This window comes from Clarias gariepinus, chromosome 18, assembly GCF_024256425.1.
Source record: "Clarias gariepinus isolate MV-2021 ecotype Netherlands chromosome 18, CGAR_prim_01v2, whole genome shotgun sequence".
NCBI lineage: Eukaryota > Metazoa > Chordata > Actinopteri > Siluriformes > Clariidae > Clarias > Clarias gariepinus.
In genome coordinates this window covers 20,088,957-20,113,699 of record NC_071117.1, presented here as the reverse complement: position 1 = coordinate 20,113,699, position 24,743 = coordinate 20,088,957, and the positions used below count along the sequence as shown (strand labels likewise).

General features: G+C 37.8%; 1 protein-coding gene across 3 annotated transcripts in view; it reads right to left on the bottom strand.

Annotated features, from left to right (window-relative positions):
• LOC128506794 (growth hormone receptor-like) overlaps window positions 1–24,227 on the bottom strand; it is a 33,522-nt gene extending 9,295 nt beyond the window's left edge. Inside the window, exons 1-3 of one of the 3 annotated variants that reach the window (XM_053477386.1) lie at window positions 24,062–24,227; window positions 5,105–5,215; window positions 937–1,066 (exon numbers count right to left, since the gene is read on the bottom strand). In XM_053477386.1, the coding sequence (XP_053333361.1) occupies window positions 937–1,066; window positions 5,105–5,192 (218 nt within the window). In that variant the 5' untranslated portion in view covers window positions 5,193–5,215; window positions 24,062–24,227. The other 2 variants (XM_053477385.1, XM_053477384.1) reach the window with 2 other exon arrangements.
• Window positions 24,228–24,743: the final 516 nt, after the last annotated feature.

The following is a 24,743-nucleotide window of genomic DNA, read 5'->3' as shown; positions in this document are numbered from 1 at the left end:
CATATTATTACTGATTAAACACAAATACATAGCTGATAAAGTCAAGACATACAGTATACTATAATCGCACTGATGCAGGAAGCTTTTAATATGAGGCCAGTTTTCAAGTAAAGAGATTACTTCAATGGCAGGAACAGTTTATTGGACTTTATATTGAGAGCTAACTACTGTATAACAGATGCGAATAGCACACTTGAAATAAACTCTAAACCCTTTCATCTGCTTATTTTTACACAGTGGTATAGTGGTTAGCGCTTGTGGTCAGGGTGGAGGGTTCGAATCCCGCCTTCAGGGCTGTGTGTGGAGTTTGCATCTTCTCCCCGTGCTTGGTGGGTTTCCTTTGGGTGTCATGGTTTCCTCCCACTCTCCAAAGACATGCATAATAGGCTAATTGACGTTTCGAATTGCGTACACTGTAGTGTGTGTGAGTATGTGTGTATGTGTGTGTGTGTGTGTGCTGCATGAACAGGCAAACTATTTCCAAGATTTGTTCCACGTTGTGCCCTGAGTCACCTAGGCTGATGGGATAGGCTATAGACCCCCCACAACCCAGTGAATGGGTAAAATAATAAGGGGAAATAATGCAAACCTTGCCATAAAACAGCGGATTTACCATGTGTCTTTAATTACTTTAAAAAAAAAGGAATTTCACAATTCACAATTCACCTGATTTGAATATACCGTACATAGCCTTAAATTAAAGTCTATACTCTTTGAACCCACATATCATACTTATATTGTGCTAGACAGTTAAAATAAAAATAACATCATCAATATGCCAATATATTTTGACTTGTCTTTATATGTGGTCATTTTCATAATATCCTTACAATAATTTCTGTAACCTGTTTCTCAGATTTACCCTCAGCTGCTAGATTAAAGAGCAGACTCTACTGCTGCCATGACCATCAGTTTAAACACTCCACCCAGCCTTACCCAAGGGTGTAGAGGAGCCTGTAGGTGATGTTGTCATCTCCCTGGAGACTGTTGTCAAGGGGATGCCACCAGCAAGTAAAAGTTTCCATGTTCGGAGAGCGGCAGTAATATATGTATGGCCTTGGGCCATCTGCAGAAATAATGAGTCAAATGAGCTGGCAGACAGAGAAACTGCTGAAAAGGTCAGTTGCAAGCACTGATCTAAAGTGTGGTAGATCAACCAGATTTATGACAGCCTGGACCCGGCCGATTAAAATGATGAACGTGTGGTTTATGTATGTTATGGCTAACAATCAATAACATTTAGAAACTGGTTAAATATAAATTGCAGTTCTTCGTTATTTGACTCAAAGCCAGAGCTTTGTGAATACTTTTTTATTAACTCTTCATTCATCTGTAAAATGATTTTCCTAAATAATTTCCACCAATTGGTAAAAGTAAGATTTCAGCATATGGCCAATCCTTAGGCTGGTTTATACAGCAAGGGCTCTAATTGTCAACACAATGACTTTATAACTAATTCCAGCACCAATATGGTGAAGCAAAATAATGATGGTGTTTTAAATATACAGTACATGGAAACTCTATATATAGCAGTGCACTTAATACCATAAAAGCTTATGATGAGGAATGGTTTGGATAGCCTTGAGACTTATTACAAGCAAACATCAGTTTTTATCAAGTTCTGTATTTTTACATTAAATACTCCAGGCTCAGTCAGTTATGTATAAGTGTGTTTTTTTTTATTGGATCAAGCTCAAATGACATAAAAGCTATAACATTTTCTTCAGTTTCTAGTTGAGGTTAATCAGCCGACTTTTACAATCAATAGAGATACGTGAGACCTCAGGATAACTTTAAACTTAAACTGTGGTCAAATGTTCCCATAGACACCATTTTCCCAGTAGTTTGTTTTAAACTGATATCTTTGTGAAAGGGCACAAGTAATTTAGGATAGCTAAATTCAAACGCAGTCTAAATCTCTTAGTTACCCTTACTGTAAATGATGGGAAAGTCATAAGACTTGCAATTCAAGAGCTTATCTAAACAATTAATACAAGATTTCTGATTGTGTCATACAGTATATAAAGATGACATCTAAAAAGTAATAAATGAAAATGAAACTAAGGTTAACAATTATAAAGACTAAATTGTAAAGTTAAGAGTTAAAGATCTACCTTAAGAACAAAAAATGGTACGGAAAATATAAACCTATTTACACAAATTGACCTTCAATCAATTAAAAAAATTGTTTCCGATGCCTGCTGTCTCAGCCACATACCCAATAGAGAACATACTGGTCCAAAAGGTGGAAGATTAAACATGAGTTGCAAGACTCCCAAAGCCGGACTTGAGGCAGAGGACATCAACCTCACTCACCGGCAGACTTTTCCTGATCCCTCACTCACTTTTCCTACAGCTATTAATTAAAAGAGCACTGTGTTCCCTTATCTACTGTCTCCATTTGGTTTAAGAGAAATTGCTGACATATACACAGATGTACACAAATAAGAGAGGAAACCTGCCTGGGCTGAGGGACTGCAGACACAAAGAAACCCTTCAAGCTTATGACTAAGACTAATGGCTGCTACAGGAAAATGAATTAGACCAACCTTGTAAGTATGAAGATGTGAGTCATAACTCAGCAGTTATGCTTTGCGTTCAGTTCAGGTCAAAATGACACATGAATATCAAACAATTTAAAAAGAAATAATGAGAACTGGGTTTGCATATTTGACATGTCTGTCAAATAGTTTTAGGCTTAGGTGATTTTGTCCTGGCAGTAAGAAGATTAAATAAAAATGGATTGAGTCTATAACTAAAATATTGTTACAAGGCTTTACTATATTGTCTAAAATATTGCAATAGCAATAAAACAATACAAAACAAACTTTAGAATAATCTAAAATGATCTAGTCTAAATTATACCACAGATAGTTTCAACCAAGTAATCTGATTGGACAAATATCATTCCATGAGTGATGATAATACAGATGGTAATCGCACTGGGACATTCCAAATAGCCTCTGAACCATCCATGCTTGTAATTAATGGCTACAAAGCTAACTAGCTTCTAACTTAAGGCTGAATGTCATATTATGGTACAACAATTACTTTAAGTAATCTGATTGAATGAGCTTCCATGAGTGATGATAATAGACAGTAATGGCACTGGAACATTTAACAATATGTATCACGGTTGGTTGTATCATCGGAGAAGGCAGGTGGGTATACGATGCAGGACTAGGAAGAGAGCAGCTGTCTACCAAAACCCACATGCAAAAAATGCTTCTAAGTTGTTTCAAAACTACCATGGCCGTGAAGTAAAAAACAACAAAAAAAAAAACAAAATAACAAGCTCAATAAAAAAATAACAAATTTAAAAACATAATATCAAAACCAAACACAAAATAACAAAACCTAAAGCATAATAACAAATTCAAAACCAAAATAACAACAACAACAACAACAACAACAACAAAAAAAACTAAGCCAATAACAAAATAACAAATTTAAAAACAAAGTAAAAAAATTAAAACAAAATAACAAAACCAAAAACAAAATAACAAATTCAACAACAAAATTGCAAAAAAGATATTTCTGGATATGTTGTTTGTTTTTGGTTTTGTTATTTTGTTTTCAGTTGTTTTCAAAATATTTTGTTTTCAGTTTTGTTTTCAAAATATTTTATATTTTGTTATTATTAATTTTTTTTATTTGTTAATTTGTTTTCAGCTTTGTTATATTGTTTTTTAATTTGTTATTTAGTTTTTTAATTTGTTATTCGGTTTTGTTATTGTGTGTGTGTGTGTGTTTTTTTTTTGCACTTCTCGGCCACCGTAGTTTTAAAGTGGAAGTTTTGTAAGTGGAAATATAAAGAGAAACTTACAAGATTTAAAGGACTGTCCAACACCTTCATGGTTTATTCTTCATACCTTTTAGTTACCGATTACGGTAAAAATGTAAAACGTTCATGATGAATTAATCACAGTAAATTAGGACCAGTGAGAAGGACAAGAAGGAACTGCTGATTGCTTTTCTTTCTCAAATAATATATTTGTATAACTCTGCTATTTAAATTTGGTTATCTTTTCTGATATATTGTATACTGATATATTGTCAATTGAAAAAGGTTCAAGGCAACAAATAGTTAAATACAGTTGTGTGAATGCCCTAATTTCTTCTGTTTGTACAAATCTGGCAAGTCATTTATTCAGATGTTCCAACAAGTTCTTAAAAACAATAAAAAGATAACCCAAGTAAACACAAATTGTAGTTATTAATTCATTGTTTCATTTATTAAAGGGGAGAAAAGGTTATCCAGGACCAACTGGCCTCTTTAAATGAATAAGTGCCCCTTAGTTAATAAATCAGCCAAGTAAACAAATGAAGTTAATAAATGGGTTTACTTAGATTAAGTACAGGCGTGATTCCTGCCAACCCTGTTGAATCCGAACACTGCGTAGATAATTCATAGAATAGAATAGAATAGAAACTTTCAACAATTTAAAGAATTAGCACACTGTGGCATTATAATAAGAAAGTAACTGAAGTGTGTAATTCTGCAAAGGAATTTTACAGAAAGGGTCATTGAACCACAGTAAGAGCAATTTTCTTCAAATGGACAAAACTTTGAATATTCATGAATCTGTTCTGATGGGTAAAGATTGCTAAAACTTTGTCGAGAGTGATTCAATGACAAAAATCCGGATAAATTCTGATTACTGTTATTATTATTATTATTATTATTATTAATAATAATAATAATAATAATAATAATAATAATAATAATAATAATTAAAATACTGGATCATACATTATTATTTCATGATAGACTGTGAAATGTGTGTACACATGAATCAGGGAATGTCCAGGTGAAACAGAACCCATGTTTTGTTAAGACTTTATAAGTAAATAACTGCTAATATTTAGCATTTTGATTGGCCATGGCTATAGCACGTGCTACAGTAATTACTGATATTGATGTAGTAAATAAAGGATAGCTTAAATAAAACATACTATCAATACCATTAATACTCCATGGCAAGTGCTTGTATTTACACTTTCTGCAAATCCTATTATCCTATATGCATACGGCAGCTCCGTGATGTGTCTCATTGTTTAACTTGAGCTGTAAATGCTGTGCTCTGATCTTAGCCTGACTCACCTCCTTCATGGGCTGCAGAGTGTAAGGACTCCAGGGAAGCTTCACTGTAGCTCCACCAGTAAAGTAAGAGGAGCATGAGCGACAGCATCGCTCCACAGACACCAGTAAGTCCTGCAAATAAAATTAATACAGCTTAGTTTTGCTATGATACAAAATGCATGCACAGTTGTAGTCAGGTCAGCTGACTGACGTGCAGAACATTCTACTTCCTTGCCCTAAAAACAGTCCTGGGTTGCTTTCGAATTATACAGAGCATCTTCAAAATTTGGGGCAGCATGGTGGGTTATTGGTTAGCAAGGTCGCCTAGCAACACGACGGTCAATTGTTCGATTCCTGCCTCAGGTCTGTGTTTGCTGGTTTTCCTTATGCTTGGTGGGTTTCCTTCCACAGGACAAAGCGGTATAGATGATAGGATGATGATCTCGTGAGCAGAAGGTCATTGATAAATGGGCTGGCTGTTTGTATAATAAACATATTCCTGGTAAGTTGACAAGATGGAAGGTCCAGGTTGTAGGAAAAGGTGCACAAGCGACAGGAATGACCACATTTATCACCCACAGCTAATTTAAGAACTTGGGAGAGCTTCACGAGGAGTGGAATAAGGCTGGAGTCAGTGCATCAAGAGCCACCATACAGTGGTGTGCCACTGAACGCAGCGCCATCGGCTGATCGCCTCCATGCTAAAGTATTTGATTTACTTTACTTGTTTGATCTTCAGAAATATTTTATGATTTTTGATTTTAGTGAGCAAGAGATAAATGATCAGCTCCAAGTGTAAATAAGTGAAATTTACATAAAAAATACATATTTACAAAAAAAAACCCCCATCATCCTTCATAGGTGAACGCTATGCATAAAGGTGACATATCAAAGCTTTCAGGAGTCCAGATAGAACTAAAGAGGTTGAAATGGGTAATAAATATAACACAGCTGAGTGCGCTGTTATAGAAAAAGCGATGTCAAAAAGAGTGGTGTCTAAAGTGCTTTATTTCATGACTCATGGTTAATTGTTTTAATTAACAAAAGATGTTGTACTTAAAACAACAATCAATTTGTAGTTACATTTAATTTCGTGTTTGAAGCTTCTCTCTTTATTTCTTTCTGCTTTTGTAGGTAATAAGACAGAAAAATACATGCAGCTTTGTCATAGGAAGGACAGTGGCACTGCGGCCTCGCACCTCCATGGTCAAGGGTTCGGGTCCCGCTTTCGGGTCTGCGTGCATGAAGTTCGCATGTTCTCCCTGTCCTCCCACAGTCCAAAGAGATATAGGTTAGGCTAACTGGTGTTCCCAAACTGGCTGTAGTGAATGCTTGTGCCCTGCAATTTATTGGTTCCCTATCTAGGGAATTGTAACTAAATGTTTCCTTACACACACACACACACACACACAAACAAAAATGTTCTGTGAGAACAACATTGAATCCATAACTTATTAGCTTTAAATGAGGTTGGACATTAGCCACACAAGTACATTCGCCTGACACACTGATATCCTGTCCAAATCTATTCAAGTATTCACCACTGCTGTGATCTTATACAATCTAGTCACAGAACACATTAATCTGTTTTGTGTGGTCGTAACCACTAATTTAGTCCCAGATGTTGTTTATGCTCAGTACTAACAGAGAATCATGGTACACTGATTGTACAATGGATAACCACTTTTTTAAAAGATTTTTAATCTGTGCATTGTGATGGTACAGTAACTCCTTGATAAATGTCTCATTTCATCCATCCATCTAGGAACCTTGGAAGTCCAACCAGGGACTGTGGAGGCCAATGGTGACCATTCCAATTTGTTAGTCCGTTGTACTGTAGGACCTCCGGTCAACATTCACACATCACAGGCAATTTGGAAATGCCAATGAGCCTGATCTGCATATCTTTGGACTGTGGGAGGAAACCCACCAAGCACGGGGAGAACATGCGAACTCCATGCACACAGACCCGACATGGTCCAAAGAGACAGTTCTAACAAATGTCTAACTATCCATCATCAACAAGTCTTACAAAAGACTTCTCCCTATACATAGAGACTCAGCAGTGGTTCATGAGCTGCACTAAACAGGGTGCACTCTGGCATAAATCCCTTGCAGTGCTTATTCCCTCTACCATTTAGGAGGTGATTCAAGCCAGACTTTTGGCTCGAGACGCTCTCTCATGAAATTACAACAATGCAAACAACATCTCGGTTGCACCTTGTTAACATTCCCCACTTCTCTGGCTTCTTCTTCTTGTTTATGTGACATCAGACATGGAAATTTTGCTTAATGGGAATTTAGCTTGAAAAGCAGCATGTTTATGTGCTACAGCAACCATGTAGAGCATGATTTTTTTTTTTTGGTGTGTGTGTGTAGCTTGATTGTATTTTTTTCAGTTATATATGTATATATAAACATGTATAAACATATACATATTATTTATTTTTTTAATTCCTATTATGTTTTTGATAAATGCCGGATAAATTTCTTTAAGTATTACAGAAAATCTCAAAAAGAAACCCCATTTATTTTTATGCAAATATACAGTAGCTAACAAGCATATTGGATAATCTAGGGGAGGAAGAGAATAAATAGAAAAAGCTAAAAAACTGTAAACTACACTTAAAAACAAAACAAGCAAACAAACAAACAAACAAACAAACAAATAAACAGAACCAGAACTTTTGCCGTTCATGTCAAACCAGGACTTACGCCAGCTTCCCAGGAACTCCCTTAATGGTCCAAACATTTAGACATGGCTTGAAGCAAGATTTTTAAGTGATCTTTAAATGTCAAAGTTTCTTAATGTATGTTCCCTTTTTTGCTTTATTTACAGCATGCACTCAAGCAGGGAAGGACTCCATAAAACCTTATGATCCCTTTCATATCAAATCCATCGCAGTGTTATCTGGACATGTGCTTTGACATTAGGACATTCTGACCTTTTGTACAAAGTCATTTACATACAGTATGGACCTAGAAATGTTTATTTTTAAATGTGGTCACAGATTCAAGAGCACACTGTACAGTATATTCAAGAAAGAAAGAAAAATATCCTACTGACTCAAGCAAGATCAAAGAAACAGAATAAACTCTTTGTTTCTGCTGAAGTTCTGTCCTCAATAATGACAAGGCTGTGGCGTACACTGAAAATAAGTACATAAGGACAAAGAGGTCATGGCTACCCACACACTTGTGCTTGTGCTGTGCCACAACACTCTGCTTGTTAAATTCCCCTCAATCTTGGCCCTTCCTTTCTCTTCGAAGCACCAGAGACTCAACTTGACTCTAGACATCAGCACTCTTGTGTAATGTAAAAAAAATAAAATAAATAAATAACAATAAAAAATTATAATAATAACAAAAGACAGAAATATTCTTTCTAAGATAGCATGCATTTTTATTTTATTTATTTATTTATTTATTTATTCATTTTTGTTGGTGCACCATGTGCCATCATAAAGCAATTGAACAAAAGGAAACGAGGCGGCTCTGAGATTTTGTGTTTCCCAGTGTTCAGTTTAATTTCCATTGCAACACTCATCAATCAGGTGCTGCTAATCATAAGCCCTTGATTAACTGATCATCAACAGGTTTGGAAACCTCTATATAAGCAAACGCAAAGCAGCTGTCTTGTCTTAAACATAAAGGTGTGTCAAGAGGGTTAGACGTAAGCAATTGTCTTAAAGAAGCAATTGTAGTTGGTCATTAATCTATAAATTGGTATAAAACCATGTCCAAACGATTTATACATTTTACAGTGAGAAGGATTGTTCAGGACAGTTGACCAGTTTTTCCAGGAGTGGACGCGCCAGGGAAAAACATCTCAGATCCCGCAGGCCTCAATGAGTATGTGAAATGTTGAAGTCCAGGATAGCACAATTAGAAGAAGACTGAACAAGTATAGTTTGTTTGACGGGGTTGGCAGGGAAAACCTACACTGTTAAAAAAAAAACACAGAAGCATGACTGAAGTTCACAAAACTGCATCTGAACAAAACACAAGGGTTCTGGAACAATGTCCTATGGACAAGTGAGACCAAAGCCGAGTTGTTTGACCTCACTGCCCAGTGCCATGTTTGGTAAAAACCAAACAGCATTTTAAAAATGCTCAAAAACCTCAATGAACTGAAGCAATATTGTAAATTGAATAGACCAAAAGAATGTGAGAGAGTGATATCTACTGTTGTACAGGAAATTATTTGCTTCAAGTTATAGCTGCTAATGGTGCATCTACAAACTATTGAATCATGGAGGTACTTAGTGTTTCTTAGATTTTTTTGTTTGTCTTTTTGTCTTAATAATAATAATAAAAAAAACAACGGCATGGTGAAACAGTGTTGTAATTGTTGTTGTTCACCTGTGGCTGTATTTGCCTAATACCTAAGACTTGCTACGAACGCATGATTTTTATCATGTTTTTTTTTTTTTTTTTTAAACAACAACATAGAATTACAAGAGGGGGCATAATCGTAGAAGCAAGGTTCATAAGCCAGTGTATACAGTATAAACACACCTCTGAATACAAAACCGTACAGGTGTTGCTCACATATAGAAAGCCACACACACACACACACACACACACACACACACAGGTTTGTGAGGTTTGTGCATGTTTTATGAATTAATCAATCAATCGATCAATCAATCAATAAACCAGAGACATTTCATGGGAGGTGCTAGAAGTGAGCTATAATTATTCTAGGGTACCGTAGGTAAACCATGCCTGATCCCCTCCTCGGCCTATAAAGAAAAATAGGGTCATTTTCATTTGCTTTTCATTTGCTGATGAGAAAAAAAAATTGGCTTGCAATGAACAAGATTGTCATCTAAGATTTATTCTTGCCTCAGGGATTTCTGGGTCAGGCTCCAGATCTCATGTGAACCTGACTAACAAAAAAATGGTTATTTAAAATGAATGAAAATGAATGACTGAAAAAAAACAAATGAATGCCTTTTAACTTGGCAGAAAATGATATTTAAAAAGGAAACGCGGTTTTAATCATTCTTGCAGGTCAGCGTGACTACTCGCTGCCTAAACAAGACAGGAGACCTCATTAACCCAGACTGTTCCATCATGTTTATGGATAATTTTTTTCCTCAGTGAGTTGCAAAATAAATGCCATAATGGACACATATTGAAAAAAAAGGTCAAAACTAATTGGTGGTACAGTCACACAGCGTATGAGGGAAGAGAAGCAGTGCCAAGTGGGCGGAACAGATCAGAACAGTATGCAGACCTGATAGACTAGATTTTCTAGCACATGGACTAAAATATGGCTCAAATACTGTATATGGACATACAAAAAGAGATAGATAGATAGATAGATAGATAGATAGATAGATAGATAGATAGATAGATAGATAGATAGAAAAAGAAAGGGTTGTCTAGCACTAGGATATTTAATGCTGTATTTCTACCTGAACATCATATGTTTTATATCTATTGCAGTATCTGTCCATCTGCTCAACCCTGTAGATGTTTCCTCTCTAATGTTCCATGTTCTTTTTTATTTTAGTTCCAATCAGATAACCAGCTGGCACTGGCTGCTTCCCTGAATAGAAGAATGCAACCTTGCACCTTACTTTCGTCTGACTCACTGTCACATTCACACTCATGGCCTTCTAACATATTGCGAATAATGTTGCTGCATATAGAAACAGAAAGGTGAATTCAGCAAAACCAAAAAAAACAGGATTATAGTCATTTGTATTTATCCTGGCACATTTGGCAAACATGACCAATATAATTCTTGCTGTTGGGTATGTTGGTGTCATTGTTGTATAACTAAAATCAATCAATCAATCAATCAATCAATCTATCTATCTATCTATCTATCTATCCACATTTAATGTTTTTCCCCCAACTTCAGTTAATTTTTTTTTTGTGATAAATACATTTTTAAAATGCTTTAAACTAAAAATTATAATATTATTATATAGGGATGGAAATCACAAGGGACCGGCCAATATAATATTATCATGATACCTAGATGTTGATTTGATTTACTGTATATCGCGATTTTGTTAATGTCACGATTTTATAAATATCCAATTTCTACATTACATTTATTTTTTGTTACAGATAATTGGATCCTACAACAAGGAATTCCGTACCGCCTACCAACGTGTGAATACTTTAAAGTGCACCACCTGTAGGATCAGAAAGAAACTGCAACATTTTTCCACCTCAATTGCAAATTTATACTAATTTTAAAAAAATTTGAAAAAAGAATCGTGATCCCTCACTCAATAATTTTTCTTTCTCCCAACTCTATCATTATATAAAGTATTTCAGTCAAAATACATTAAACAAAAGAAGATTATGCCACTTTAATGTGCATTAGTATAAGGTAGGCTTGGAGCCGTGAGATCATTCTCCTACAAATTCATCACTTTTTCGAACCAGTAGCCATTTCCCTCCTCCAGCATTTGCAAACCCTGATTGAGGACAGAGAAATACTGCAACGTGTCTAAATGATGACATTATCTGGTTGCAAATCTAAAAAGAAGAAGCTAGAAACAGCATTAATTGGTTTTTCAATATATTGATCCCATGAGTGTTAACAAGGATGACGCACCTTCAAGTCCATTATTGATCCAAGAAACCGCTATCACAACAACCGCTGTCACCCCACCACCATGTGCTCCACAAGAGCTTGCAGGTGCTATCTCTAGCAGCATCACCATAGTAGGCATTACCCTGTCATCAAATCTACTGCCAAGCCCAACTCCATTTCTGGAGATAACCGAACCAGAAGGAGCACCATGAGAGCAGATGAGAACGTCAGCCCGCCTCCATGTATACAAGCAAGTCAAGATACTCAATTCAATAGTCTAGAGCCTTAGCCGCCCGAGCCACCACTCCCCACTAGTGCGAGAGTTGTTAATGACCCAAGGAAATGGCCGAAAACATTAAACTACTGTATGGAGGTCTAGGCATTTTGATTGAGAGAGGATTTTGACAGTGCACACTGAAATGACAGAGAATACTAAATTGCGCTATAAACAATGTGGAAGAGTGGTTTTCTCAACTGCGGGAGCTGAGTGTTGCGCGACATGGCATCCATTAAGGAGGAAAATGCTATGAGAGTTCCCCAGAATGCACATTAGAGGGAAAAATAAATCTGTAACACACACCAATTCCAGAGATGTTAATGGGCAAGAAGGTAGATTATGCCAAGCTTTCTGTTTTGCGCAGCTGGAACTGAATCACTAGATGAACTCAAGGTAACCGGTGATAATGGGATGGAAATGAGTTTTTCTGTAAAATGAGTGTTTACAACGTTACGAGTGCTTCTCATCCTTTCCGTTTTTTAATTGCTTCAAGAACACACACTTTATTTGAAGCTGAAACTCATTTAAAAACTCCCTCCACATAGCACAATTAACCAAGTCAGAATTAATGGACTGGAACTGATCTCTAAAAAAACATGAACAGGCACAGAGAATCGAAACAAAGGATGGATGCAGTTAACGCCCGCTGTTTACACTTATGAAAGGTAAATAGAACTTTATTTGCCCTCTAATCGTTGTTTACACTGCTGAATCTGCTGATGGTATAACATGCATAAAAAAAAGTGGTGTATGGCAGAGTTTTGCACTGTATTATCTGGTCTAATGATATGAAAATGGATTATTTGAAAAATAGCTGTGCTGTCGTGACGACTGGGAAGAGTAATTGGAGGTATTATATGAACCCGTTTGATGGGTTATTTGTATATGAATACAGAAAATGCCCCGTATTGCATTACAATTTACTGCTTTAATATTGTTGGCAGTTTGGACACCTGGCATTGCGCTAGATTACTAGTTACGTACATGGCATGTCTCCCTTTGTTTGCTCTTGTTGATATGGTACATTGCAAATTGTTTGTTGTCTAGAGCAATAGAAAACTGCATGCAGTAAGTGGACCCATTGCTACACGTCGATGAAATGGACAGATGAATTCTTTTTTAGATTGCTGTGACTTTAACACAACTTGTTCAATGCACTTTAGCTTTAGGTTTTATGTACAATTAATGGCTGTAGAAGCATTTACATTTTTGTTAACTACAAACGTAGTCACTTATAGAGATGCAGCCATCTTAAATTGCCGGCTGTACACGATGAAACCTACCGTAGGCTGATCTTTGACCTGCACTTACCCTGGGCTTGGCTGGAAATGTGACAGCATAAACAAAGCATTTTACAAAGTATAGGCGGAGACGCATATTAACACTATATGCAAATTCACACCTGCTGCCGTCTTTTGTCTTGTAAATGTTGGATTCTTCATGCACAATCCATTTGAAAGAAAAAGCAATAAATCTCAGAGATTCTGCAATTTCATGAATAAATCAGGTATAAAATATACCAGATTTTATGGTGTGGTGGTTAGATCGACTTCTGCCTTTGAATCCTGGTTTGTTTTCCCTCTGGCCACCTCTCATGCTTTTTATTGTGTTTATTCGGTAGTTCAATGCCGGTCCTAAAAACACTCCACAGACCTTTTTGCAGTCACGTGACTGCAATGATGTCAATCACAGCCAGCAGATGGTAAAAGCACCTTTAACTGACGTTAAGCTTCTATTCATTTTTGTTGATAATAACATGAGACGTATTTCAGAGGCAAAAAAATAAGAGAATTACCACATTGTTGTACCCACCTGATTACAGTATCTGCCAGATTACCCAGTCCTGTGTCACACAGATAAAGGAGTATTCTAGCAATTGACAGCCTCTGCCCTGCTGATTGTTTTTAAATGCAGTATGTTGTGCTGGACTTATTCAAGCTCATTCAAAAGAGATGGAACACGCTGTGCTTTCTGCTGCATAAAATGATGTGCTGGACACGGACATTTCAAGCTTAGCAACTGTTCTGGGGTCTGTATCCCAAATACCATATAATGGAAAGTTAGTGCACTATGTAGGGTATAGAATCGGTTGTTCCAAAAACCAAGTAGTGCCCTTGTTCAGGGATTAGAGAGGGTTTGGGGATTTTAAATGTAAGTATTTAGTTAGCTTTGTAGCTTGGGGTAGTCATGAGAAACAACCCACACAGTTAGGAGGCAATTTGGAGTGGCTTAGAAACAATTCCTATACACACAAAGTGTTGTTTAAGATGGCGTAACAGTGTCAGATCCGTTTTCCTGCTGAAAGTGCTTCCAGGACTGGTTTTGTATAACAGGTTAGGCACTGACATTTGGTACTGTAAGTAATGAACTTTGTGTTCCCTAGAAGTGGGTGCGCCCATGGCGTTGTGACATCAGGTGCAAAATTTTTTTATAAGATACAGTATCTAGTGTGTGGCTGGGCCATAAACTTGTAATCAGTCAATGGGTATGCCACTATCAAATGATCTGGATTGTCTTGGATTTCCTGTTGGCTGTAGAATGAATGAAAATGGAAGGCGCCATTGTGTGTGGTCAGAGTTTTTTGGTTTAATGAATTATGAAATATTAATTAACTTGGCAGCCAACTTTATCCAAAGCGAAATCCCTACCAGTAAATACAACCTGATCTGGTTTACGATATTACTGATTAAAAGTACCATCAGTACAAAACTTTATTGAGTAGGATTTTTTGGACTAGTACTTGACCTAGTACTTGAATTATCATTTGACTGACAAGTGACTCAGCTGTTTGGACATTTAGAGGAAGTTCGTTCCACCACCAAGGTGACAGCACAGTGTAGAGTCTTGATAAATGCCTTCCTCGTATCTTGATAGATACTGGGAACAAAAAAGCACAATAGTGTTAGAAGATCAGAAGGCGTGTGGTTCAGTGTGGGTTGTGTTTTATACTTGGCTGCGGTTACATCCATCAAAAAATGTGGAAATGCTAGATACACTATATGGATAAAAGTATTTGGCCAAACTAGTTAGTTATTGAGTTCAGGTGTTTCAATAAGACCCCTTATCCCCACTGAAGGTCAATCCTAATGCTTCAGCATAGCAAGACATCTTGGACAATGCCATGCTTCCAACTTTGTGGTAACAGTTTGGTGAAAGCCCTTTTCTATTCCACCATGACTGTGTCCCAGTTCACAAAGCGAGGACTATAAAGACATGGTTTAATGAGTTTGGGGTGGAAGAACTTGACTGGACCTAAAACAGAGCCCTGATCTCAACCCCATCGAGCACCTTTGGGATGAACTGGAATGGTGGTTGCGAGTCAGGCCTTCTTGTCCAACATCAGTTTCTGACCTCAAAAATGCTTTACAGAACGAATGGACACGAATTCCCACAGAAACACTCCAAAATCTTGAAATTCTTGAATATTAAAGTACATGTATTTGGATACAATTTTAGTGCAGGCTTGGCCAAATACTTTTGTCCATATAGTGTGTATCAGGACACTGTAATCCTAAGAATTTTCAAACATGAACCAACAAATCTTGTGCTGGAGTTCTTAAGCTTTGATAAACCCTCCTCCTGGATCAGATCCCAGTCAGAGATTATTGTTCTTGGTAATATTTTTCCAAGTTCAGATATTTAACACAGCACCAAATTTGCCAGATTCTTGACTCCCCTGCCCTAAATGTTCTCGTTGTTGCCTTGTTGTCAGTGAATGTACCAATTTGTTAATCTGCTTGCTGATATGACTGGCTGTACAACCGTGTGTGAACAGGCACTACGGCCTTGAACTGAGCCACTAACCTTGAGTTGTTTTGTAGATAACTAGAGAGCACACATTGTTGCCAGTTTTAACCAGCTGTGGTTTGGCTACCAAAAACCTAGTTTCCAATTGTAGATAAGACCACATAATGCAAAGATGAACAAATTGGCTGCCAAATTAGGAAAGCCACCTTACTAATAAAAGATAAGCAGGTGTTTAGTAACCCACTATTAAACAAATGCAATCCTGGTAAGTTGCATTTACCAAATTGCATAGAAAATAAAGTTTTATTGCATAGAAAATAAATAAAATAAATAAATAACTGCAATCATGAAATATAACTAGATCTGCGAACATAATCTCGCCAGGTCTCATACACCGGCTAACTTTTCCCTATTATATAGTATAACAAGGACAGTAATTCTATCTCTTTCACTCTGAACACATGGCTACTTTTGTGGTTCCCAGCCACAGACGGTTTCTGGTTTATTAAAATATTTTCATTGTCAAGCATCCTGAGATCATTCATGTGTGGGGTTGCTTCTCAGCCACTCTGAATTTTTTCTAAGGATGCTTTACTGTTGGCATGATACAGGACATGGTACTGTAGCGCTCACCTTTTCTCCTCTGGACATGCTTTTTTCCAGATGCTCTAAACAACTGTAAAGAAAAGAACATTTATTTTACCCCGGCTCTCAGCAGCCTTTTTTCAGGACATCAGTGATGTTTTTCTTGATATGTTATAAAGGTGAGCGCTACCATCAGTCCTGTGTCCTACCAACAGTCCAAATCCAGAGACCATTCATGTGTGAGGTTGCGTCCCAGCCAAGGGAGATGGCTTACTTACAATTTTGCCTAAGAACACAGCCATGAGTAAAGAATGGTACAAAAACATCTTCTTATATCGACTCTTTGCATAAACTTAATGTAATTTTCAATAATCGCCTTTTATGCTCACAAAGTGCTCGTGATTATACTTTAGTATCCAATAGTAACATCTGACTAAAAGAAAACACTAAAGCAGCAGACTTTGTGAAAATGAATATTTGTATCATTCTCAAGGCTTTTGGCCACCACTGTACATTTAAAGTTGTTTATGGTGACATAAACATTTGTATAAACATAAGACTTTATTTTCTACTGTATCTCAATCTTTTCTTAATAAAGCTCTACTGACATTACAAACACATTTTAAACATGTTTTAAACCATTAACCCGAGTGCAAAGAATAAAAAAACATATATTTGTAAAAAAATAAGTTTTTAATGGGTTTTTATTGTTTTTTTTACAATATGTAAATAAAATGTGCCTTTAACTTTATATGTATTTTTGATGTATAAATATACTTTTTAGGAAAAATTATTAGACAGTCGAGCATCCATATATATGGTACCTTCACTGACCTTGATTTGCAACATAAAAATTACAACAATTAAAAAAAAAAAAAAACATCACTAGAGTAAAAAAAAAAAAAAGCATTTTTTCAATAGAGTGCCGTATAAAAGGTTAAGTCTTTTATAAAATATAGAAAATTAGAAAAACTAAAATTTGTTGTTGTTGTTGTAAAATTAAATAAAGACATAATGTTCATACTTAACCCAAGCAGAACGTATGGACTATATTGGGTACTCTTTTCCTGCCACTGGTTTTGTCCCTACATATTTGTAAATGCACTGGTACACCCGACTGAGCTGAAGTTATGTTCAACAATTAAGCTAACACTCATCACTATACTGCTTTATCCTGTGTTCAGGTTTGTGGAGGCTGCTGGAGCCTGGAGCCTATTCCAGGAGACTTAGGGCACGCGGCGTGGTACACCCTGGACAGAGGGGCCAATCCATCGCAGGGGACACACACATACAGTACATACACTCACATGCTCTTTCGTACACTACGGGCAATTTGGGAACACCAATACTAATACCTAATCTGCACAGGAAGAACATACAAACCACAGACCCAAGGCAAGAATCGAACCTGGACCACCATGCCACCTTCACTCACGCTTACAGAGCAAAAAAAAAAAAAAAAATGAAAAACTTTTTTAATTAAAAACTGATTTTTAAAATATTAAACCACCCCCACTAGCTTTGCCTTCAGTGGCAGCTCGTTTCACATTCTAGCCCCATAAAGCAGCATGTGGTCTTTCTGATGACTTTACAAGGACCAAGATGTGTTATTGTGACTCACAGCATATTAACTGTCTGTGAGAAAACTTTTTGTGTGTGTGTGTTTTTAATTGCAGTAATGGTTCATATTCCGTGAACATCTGTCATCAGTTTGTTATCCCTGTTTGTCCGCAGCTGCTTTATAATAAAAAAAAAAATGTTTTTGTGTCTCATAATGTGTTTTCAATCGGTTGCTATGATCAGCTCTATTGAACCCCTAACCAAATTCACATCATGTACTTTGGGGTTAATTTTGTGGTTTGGTAGATCTCACCGAAGGAATGCTGAAAAAGAACAATAAAGAAAGCATCAAAGTGTTTTCTGGTAATGATTTCTGCCTTTTTAACCAAATGACTCCTCATGCTTTATGCTGGACAGCTCAGTTATGTGTGTGAGGAACATGTAAGAGACATGTGATACAAACACAATCTGTTAGATTCACATAAATAATATCTGACCGAAACGAATTGAATATTTTTCAGCCAAATCCACCGGGTCACTCGGGCCGCCGGAGAAACTTTTATATAATATAAGAAGTGATTTGCTTTGTACTAATCAGTTTTACATCATACTCTCACTGGGTTACACTGTATGTGGATGTTTTCTCATCACGGTACCTTGACTTAAAATGCTGAACTGTAACTTTTCACACACACACTTGGTACAGTAATTAAGTACAGTAGAATGTTTGTGTTTTGTTGTTGATAATTGTTTTATGTCCTAGCACCAATATTTGACTATAATGCTTAAAGTCAGTGACATTGAATGTTCGGGCTCACACACACACACAATCTCTCTTAGTGACAATTAATCTGCTTAAGCATGTTTTTTTTGAACAGGTGGAGGAAACACGGTAAAAAACACGTGAAACACCACATACACTCTCTCTCTCTCTTTCTCTCTCTCTCACACACACACACACACAGAGTAACCTGAGCTCAGAATCAAACACATGACAATGACGCTGCCAAGCCTACAGGTTTTTTTTTTTTGTTCATTTAGTCCCGACTAAACAAAATTTCCCAAAGCCGAATCCTTTGATGGTGCTATTAAATCTCTCGTAGTTCACGTTCACGCTTGCCAGTTTAAATCCCGCCTAATCCTTCTAATGCATAAAGCCTTACTTGGTGAAGCAGTGTTTCTTGTTGTTGTTCTTTCAGCTGTTCCTGTTAAGGGGTCGCCACAGCACATCATCCGATCCAGACATTTAAGTTGGCACAGGTTTGACGCCTCCTAGTTTTATACGGGCTTGGGACCGGCACTAAGTTCGCCCTGCATCCAGTGGCTGGTAAGCGAACCTGGGCCTTCTCCTTGGCTCATGAGGAAGCCCAACACTGAGCAACAAATGCTTTGGTGCAGAGCTGTGCACAGATATAGTGTGTGTGTGTGTTTGTTTGGAAGGGGAGGTGCTTGAGCCAACGAAAAAGCACTTATTTACATACAAAAAAAAAAATACAAATAAAATGACCTACTGTAGCACATCTTTTATTTATGTACTGTATGGACAGTAGTGAACCAGACAAAAGTTTTGGATTTATTTTTCTACATTTTCGGGGATTTCGACACATTTCTGGAGATTCCCTAGCCATGAAATAACACATATGGTATTGGGTTATTGAGTATCAACAACAACCTCAACAACAGTCAGTTGATATTTTAAGACATGAAGGTCATGTTCTGGAATAGTTCTTGCAAGAACAGTATTTTGAAATGCAGTTGCAAAATCCATCCAGCACGCACCGTAATGAAACTGACTCTCATGAACATAGCTTAGTGGGTTGCTCAGCGGCCTATTTATCGCAAGGTCTGAGGTTCAAACCTCAGGACCACCAAACTGCCACTGTTGGGGACTTGAGCAGGGCCCTTAGCCATCAATTGCTCATATTGGTAATTTTAAAAAATGTACGTCACTCTGGATAAGATCGTCTGCCAAAATGGTTACTCACTCACTCATCGGCTTTACCGCTTTAACCTGTTTACACGGTCGCGTGGGGCCTGGAGCCTATCTCAGGAGATTTACAGTAGGGCACAAGGCGGGCTGCACCCTGGACACGGTGCCAATCCATCGCAGGGCACACACATACACTTGCTCGCACACTCATTACGGGCAATTTGCGAACGCCAATTAGCCTAATGTGCATGTCTTTGGGCTGTGGGAGGAAACCGGAGAACCCAGAGGAAACCCACCAAGCATGGGGAGAACCCAGAGGAAACCCACCAAGCATGGGGAGAACCCAGAGGAAACCCACCAAGCATGGGGAGAACCCAGAGGAAACCCACCAAGCATGGGGAGAACCCAGAGGAAACCCACCAAGCATGGGGAGAACCCAGAGGAAACCCACCAAGCATGGGGAGAACATGCAAACAGAGAGAGGAATCGAGCCTGGCCAGGAATCGAACCCGAACCCTGAAGGTACAAGGCGACCCTCAATCGAGGCTAACCACTGCCAAAATGCTGTAAAATGCAAATGAAGACTATCCCAGGAAAGCAAGACCAAAACTTAAAGAATGAATGAATAAATATGAAGTTCATTTAGAGTAACCAGTCTCAGAAATCACCAATCGATAAAGATTAGAGCTGTTATGGAGGCTTTCCAGAGCATAAGTAGCAGACACATCTCAATATCAACTGTACAAAGGAGATTACATATACAATACATTGACAATGGTCTTGCAGTATTGACTATTTAATACATGACCAGTCACCCAGAATGGCACATTCATTGGTGGGCGAGAAAAAACGGCTCTTCGTGTCGAGGTTAATCACGCTTCAGAGTCTCAGAGAAAATGAGCTACAACATTATTCTGCTAAATAAACTCTTCATAAAGACTTTTGTGTACTGATTTGGGCTACTGGCTTAGGGCACAATATTGTTACCTGGCTGTTGCACATTCACGCAGTCTGTGGGGTGTGTGAGACTGTGGCTCTGTAGGGTGCTTGATCTGCATGATTTGGTTGCTGTGGCATGCAAATCAACCGGGGAGGGGCAAGGGAAGGGTCTAATGCAATATCACAGAATTAAAACTTAAATACAGTTGTCAGTATTATAACAAAATTGTCAATAAAATATCATTTAAATTTTAATATAAATTATTATGTAAAAAAATAAGTACTACTGACTACCATTGACACCATTTTAGACTAGCCATTCAGTCTACTGCCATGTTTTATTGGGTAGTTGGGAGAAAGCAAGTCAGTCCAGAGGAAACCCAGTCTTGACAAAAACACTACACAAACAGTACTCCAATGATAAAATACTGGTACCAGAAGTTGTTCCATTTTTAAGCAGGTATGGGTTACCTATAAGTATCACATGGACTGTAAAATGAAGTAACTGAGATGTTATGAAATGTAGGCGTGTGAATGTTCCAGGTTTAATTTAAGGGACTACAGGCATTCATTTATTGATTTTTTTTTTTTTTTTTACAAAGTCTCTTCATTTCCACAGGCACAAAAGTAATTCAACAACTGATTGAAAAGCAGTTTCATGGCCAGCTGAGCCCTGTTTCGTGGTTATTTCATGACAAATTAAAAAGATAAAAGGTCTGGTTTTGAATTTAATTTCGGTAGGTGTTCATGAGAAATCTCAATATGCAGAGCAAATAGGTGCCAATGCACATAAGTCATTAAGGTGAAAAAAAACTATCAGAGTAATAGCAGAGCCTTTAGGAATGAACAAATCAACGGTGAACACTCTGGAGGAGGTATTGTAGGTGTATCATTATCAAGGTCTACAATCAATACATGCTTTCATGAATGCAAATAGAGATGGTTGACCACAAGATGCAAACCACTGGGGATACTTAAAAACAGAAAGGGCAGATCAGACTTTTTTTAAAGAAAAAAAAAAAACAAGCCCACCCAATTACAGTATGTCAAAATAACACAATGACTGGAGGAGAAAATTATGTATGATGGAGAAGGAATGGGAGGGCTCATGTTCCAAACCATACCACATCATCTGGTGGAGGCAATGTTCTTGCATGACTGCCAGAGGAACTGGGTCACTGGTGTGTATTGACTGATGATAAAAGTAGCAGGATGTATTCCAGAGTGTATAGAACTAAAATTTTAATTCAGATTGTTTCATATGCTGAAAAGCTGATAATACAGCGCTTCACACTACAGACTGATAACAAACCAATAACATCCCAAGGCAAAGAAACGGTATGCTCATCTGACCTTGACCAAATTAAGCTGCTTTTCACTTACTAAAGACAAAACTAAAGATAGAAAGACACACAAAAAAGCAGCAACTGAGGTCAGCTGCAGTAAAGTCCTGGCAGAACATTGCAATGGAGGAAACTGTGTTTTGCAAATATCAATTCATTCATCATACCACTTATTCTGTGCACAGGTTTGTGGGTGGCCCAGAACTTATCTCAGTAGACTGAGGGCATGAGAAGGGGTACACCCTGGACAGGGTGGTAATCTATCACAGTGCGCATGCACACACACACACACACACACACACACACACCAATCTGTGTTTTTTGACTGTAAGATGAAACCCATTAAGCACTGCAGAGAACATGCAAACATGCTCAACCGACCCCTGGAGTTAGCCACAGTGCTAACCACTATTTCACCATGCCAAAACTTCTCACTCATTCTGTCACTCACTCACTTATCGTCTAAACCGCTTTATCTGGTAAACAGGGTCGCACTGGGCTTGGATCCTATGCCAGGAGACTTAGGGATCAAGGCAGGGTGCTCTGTGGAAGGGGTGCCAATCCATTGCAGGGCACACACACACACACACACACACACACACAAACACACACACAATGGGCAATTTGGGAATTCCAATTAACCCAATGTGGATGTTGTGTCCACGCACACACAGACCAGAGAGACTCGAACCCGGACCGGTAGAATCATTTTTAATCCTGTAAAAATTGACATTGGGGAAGAAATGCAAAATGAATGCATTGGTTTTGTTAAACATTTTAAATTAAAGCTAAAAGTGTACAATTTTAATATCATCTTGATTGCTTTTTTTTTGTTATTCACTGCAGGGGTGGACAGAGACAAAACTACACCAAAACAAAAATGTCTCACCGTCCAAATATTTATGATCATTTGGTGCAGTTTTCAGTGCACATGCATATGTTTATTCACACTCAATCATGATTATGGATCTACAGTTAAGGTGCTGATTTCCAGCTTGATAAGAACTTCTGGGTAAACAATCGGTTGTGGCTTTTCGAACGAACACGCGCGCTCGCCCACTCGCTCGCACGCTCGCACGCACAACACTTTCGATCCGAGCCGCGAGCCGCGAGGTTTAACGTCATTATTTTCCATCTAGAATTTTCTGATAACAAAGTGCTGCAGAATAAACAAACCCCGACACAGAGTTAATCGTCAAGACGCAGCACTTTCATTCTCGCGTCTTAAACGCAACTTCCCACCTTTGGGAGTCTATTCAAATCTCGTCATTTCCTCAGAGCACCACCTTAGCGATAAGGAAACCGTGTAACTCCCGTGTTCTTCAGAAGGCTTCCCTGGTGTCGCTTTGACGTGACAGATCCGTGCAGTGGGCTACACGTGTCCCTGACCTGGGATCAGCCGGATCTCCCTAACACCTCACAGGAATTTATTTGGCATGCTTTGAAAATGAAACACAAGACAATCCAGACGCCCTAATCATAAAAAAAAAAAAACAACAACGTGCGCACGCAATCACTGGGTCTGGGAAATAAAAAATATTGTTTTTAATTGTTATTATAAACCCTTTTGACCCACCCGGTTTGACAGATAAACACAGTGTAAATTACAGACAAGCATCACGAGCATACACAAGCACGCGCAATTAGATTAATTAATAGTTCATAAACTTTTTTTTTCAATCACCAAACAAAATGCAGGAACAAACACATAAACATGCATAACTTATATAAAACGAAGCTGAAAATGGCTGAAAGGTTTCCCCTTACTGTACCTGTCAGTCTTCAGAAAGCTTCATCATCATCATCATCATCATCATCATGGTCATCATCAGAAAACCATAAAACCACGTCTTGATTTATCCGAAACACGCTCCTCGGTCATGTCCAGCTCAATGAAATTGAATAGAATAAAAATAAACCCCCCGATGTAAGGATATAGACCTACAGACTGCCGCGCGCGCTCTAGTCTCGTACCTGACGCGACGTTTGTCCCCGATCTATTTCCTCATAACCACAATAATGATAATAGAAATACCTGATGGTTTAATCAGCGCACGGCTCCGATCCGAGCCTCAGCGACATCGCTCCTCGGTCTGAACGCGATCTTCTCTCCTCCTGGCTTCACGTCATTCCGCCCGTGTGTGTTTTAGAGCGCGTTTAAGCCGAATCCCAAACGGCTCCCTAATTGGTCCCAAAGCGCACTACCTAGTGCAAACCTTACAGTCTGTGTGAGTGCACTTAAAGAGGGAGAGGGAGGCATTTGATAGTCATATAATAACCGGAGCGGTCACCACACTACAGCTGCGATTAGAAGTTTACTATACACTCATCATGAACGTTTGGGAAAGTAGAGTATGATTGTGCATTGCACATCTGTAATACAGGAAACACCCAGAGAATCCTTAGATCCTTAGAATTATAAGAATGAAAAGTATTAAAGAGAAAAAAACAATAATAATTATTAAGGTTAATAACAAGACACTATTAATATTACATTTATTATTATTATTATTATTATTATTATTATTATATAATATAATGGGTGACTATATGCACCAACTTTAAGAGTGATGTTTGTGATTATGTGAGTGATTATGATCACAGGCCTGGAACATTTAATTCCAATAGGACTGGACATACACCTAATGTATGAAGCTAAATGATTATTATTAGATTTGGAGAGACATGCTCCCCTCAGAATCACAAGTTGAGAAAAA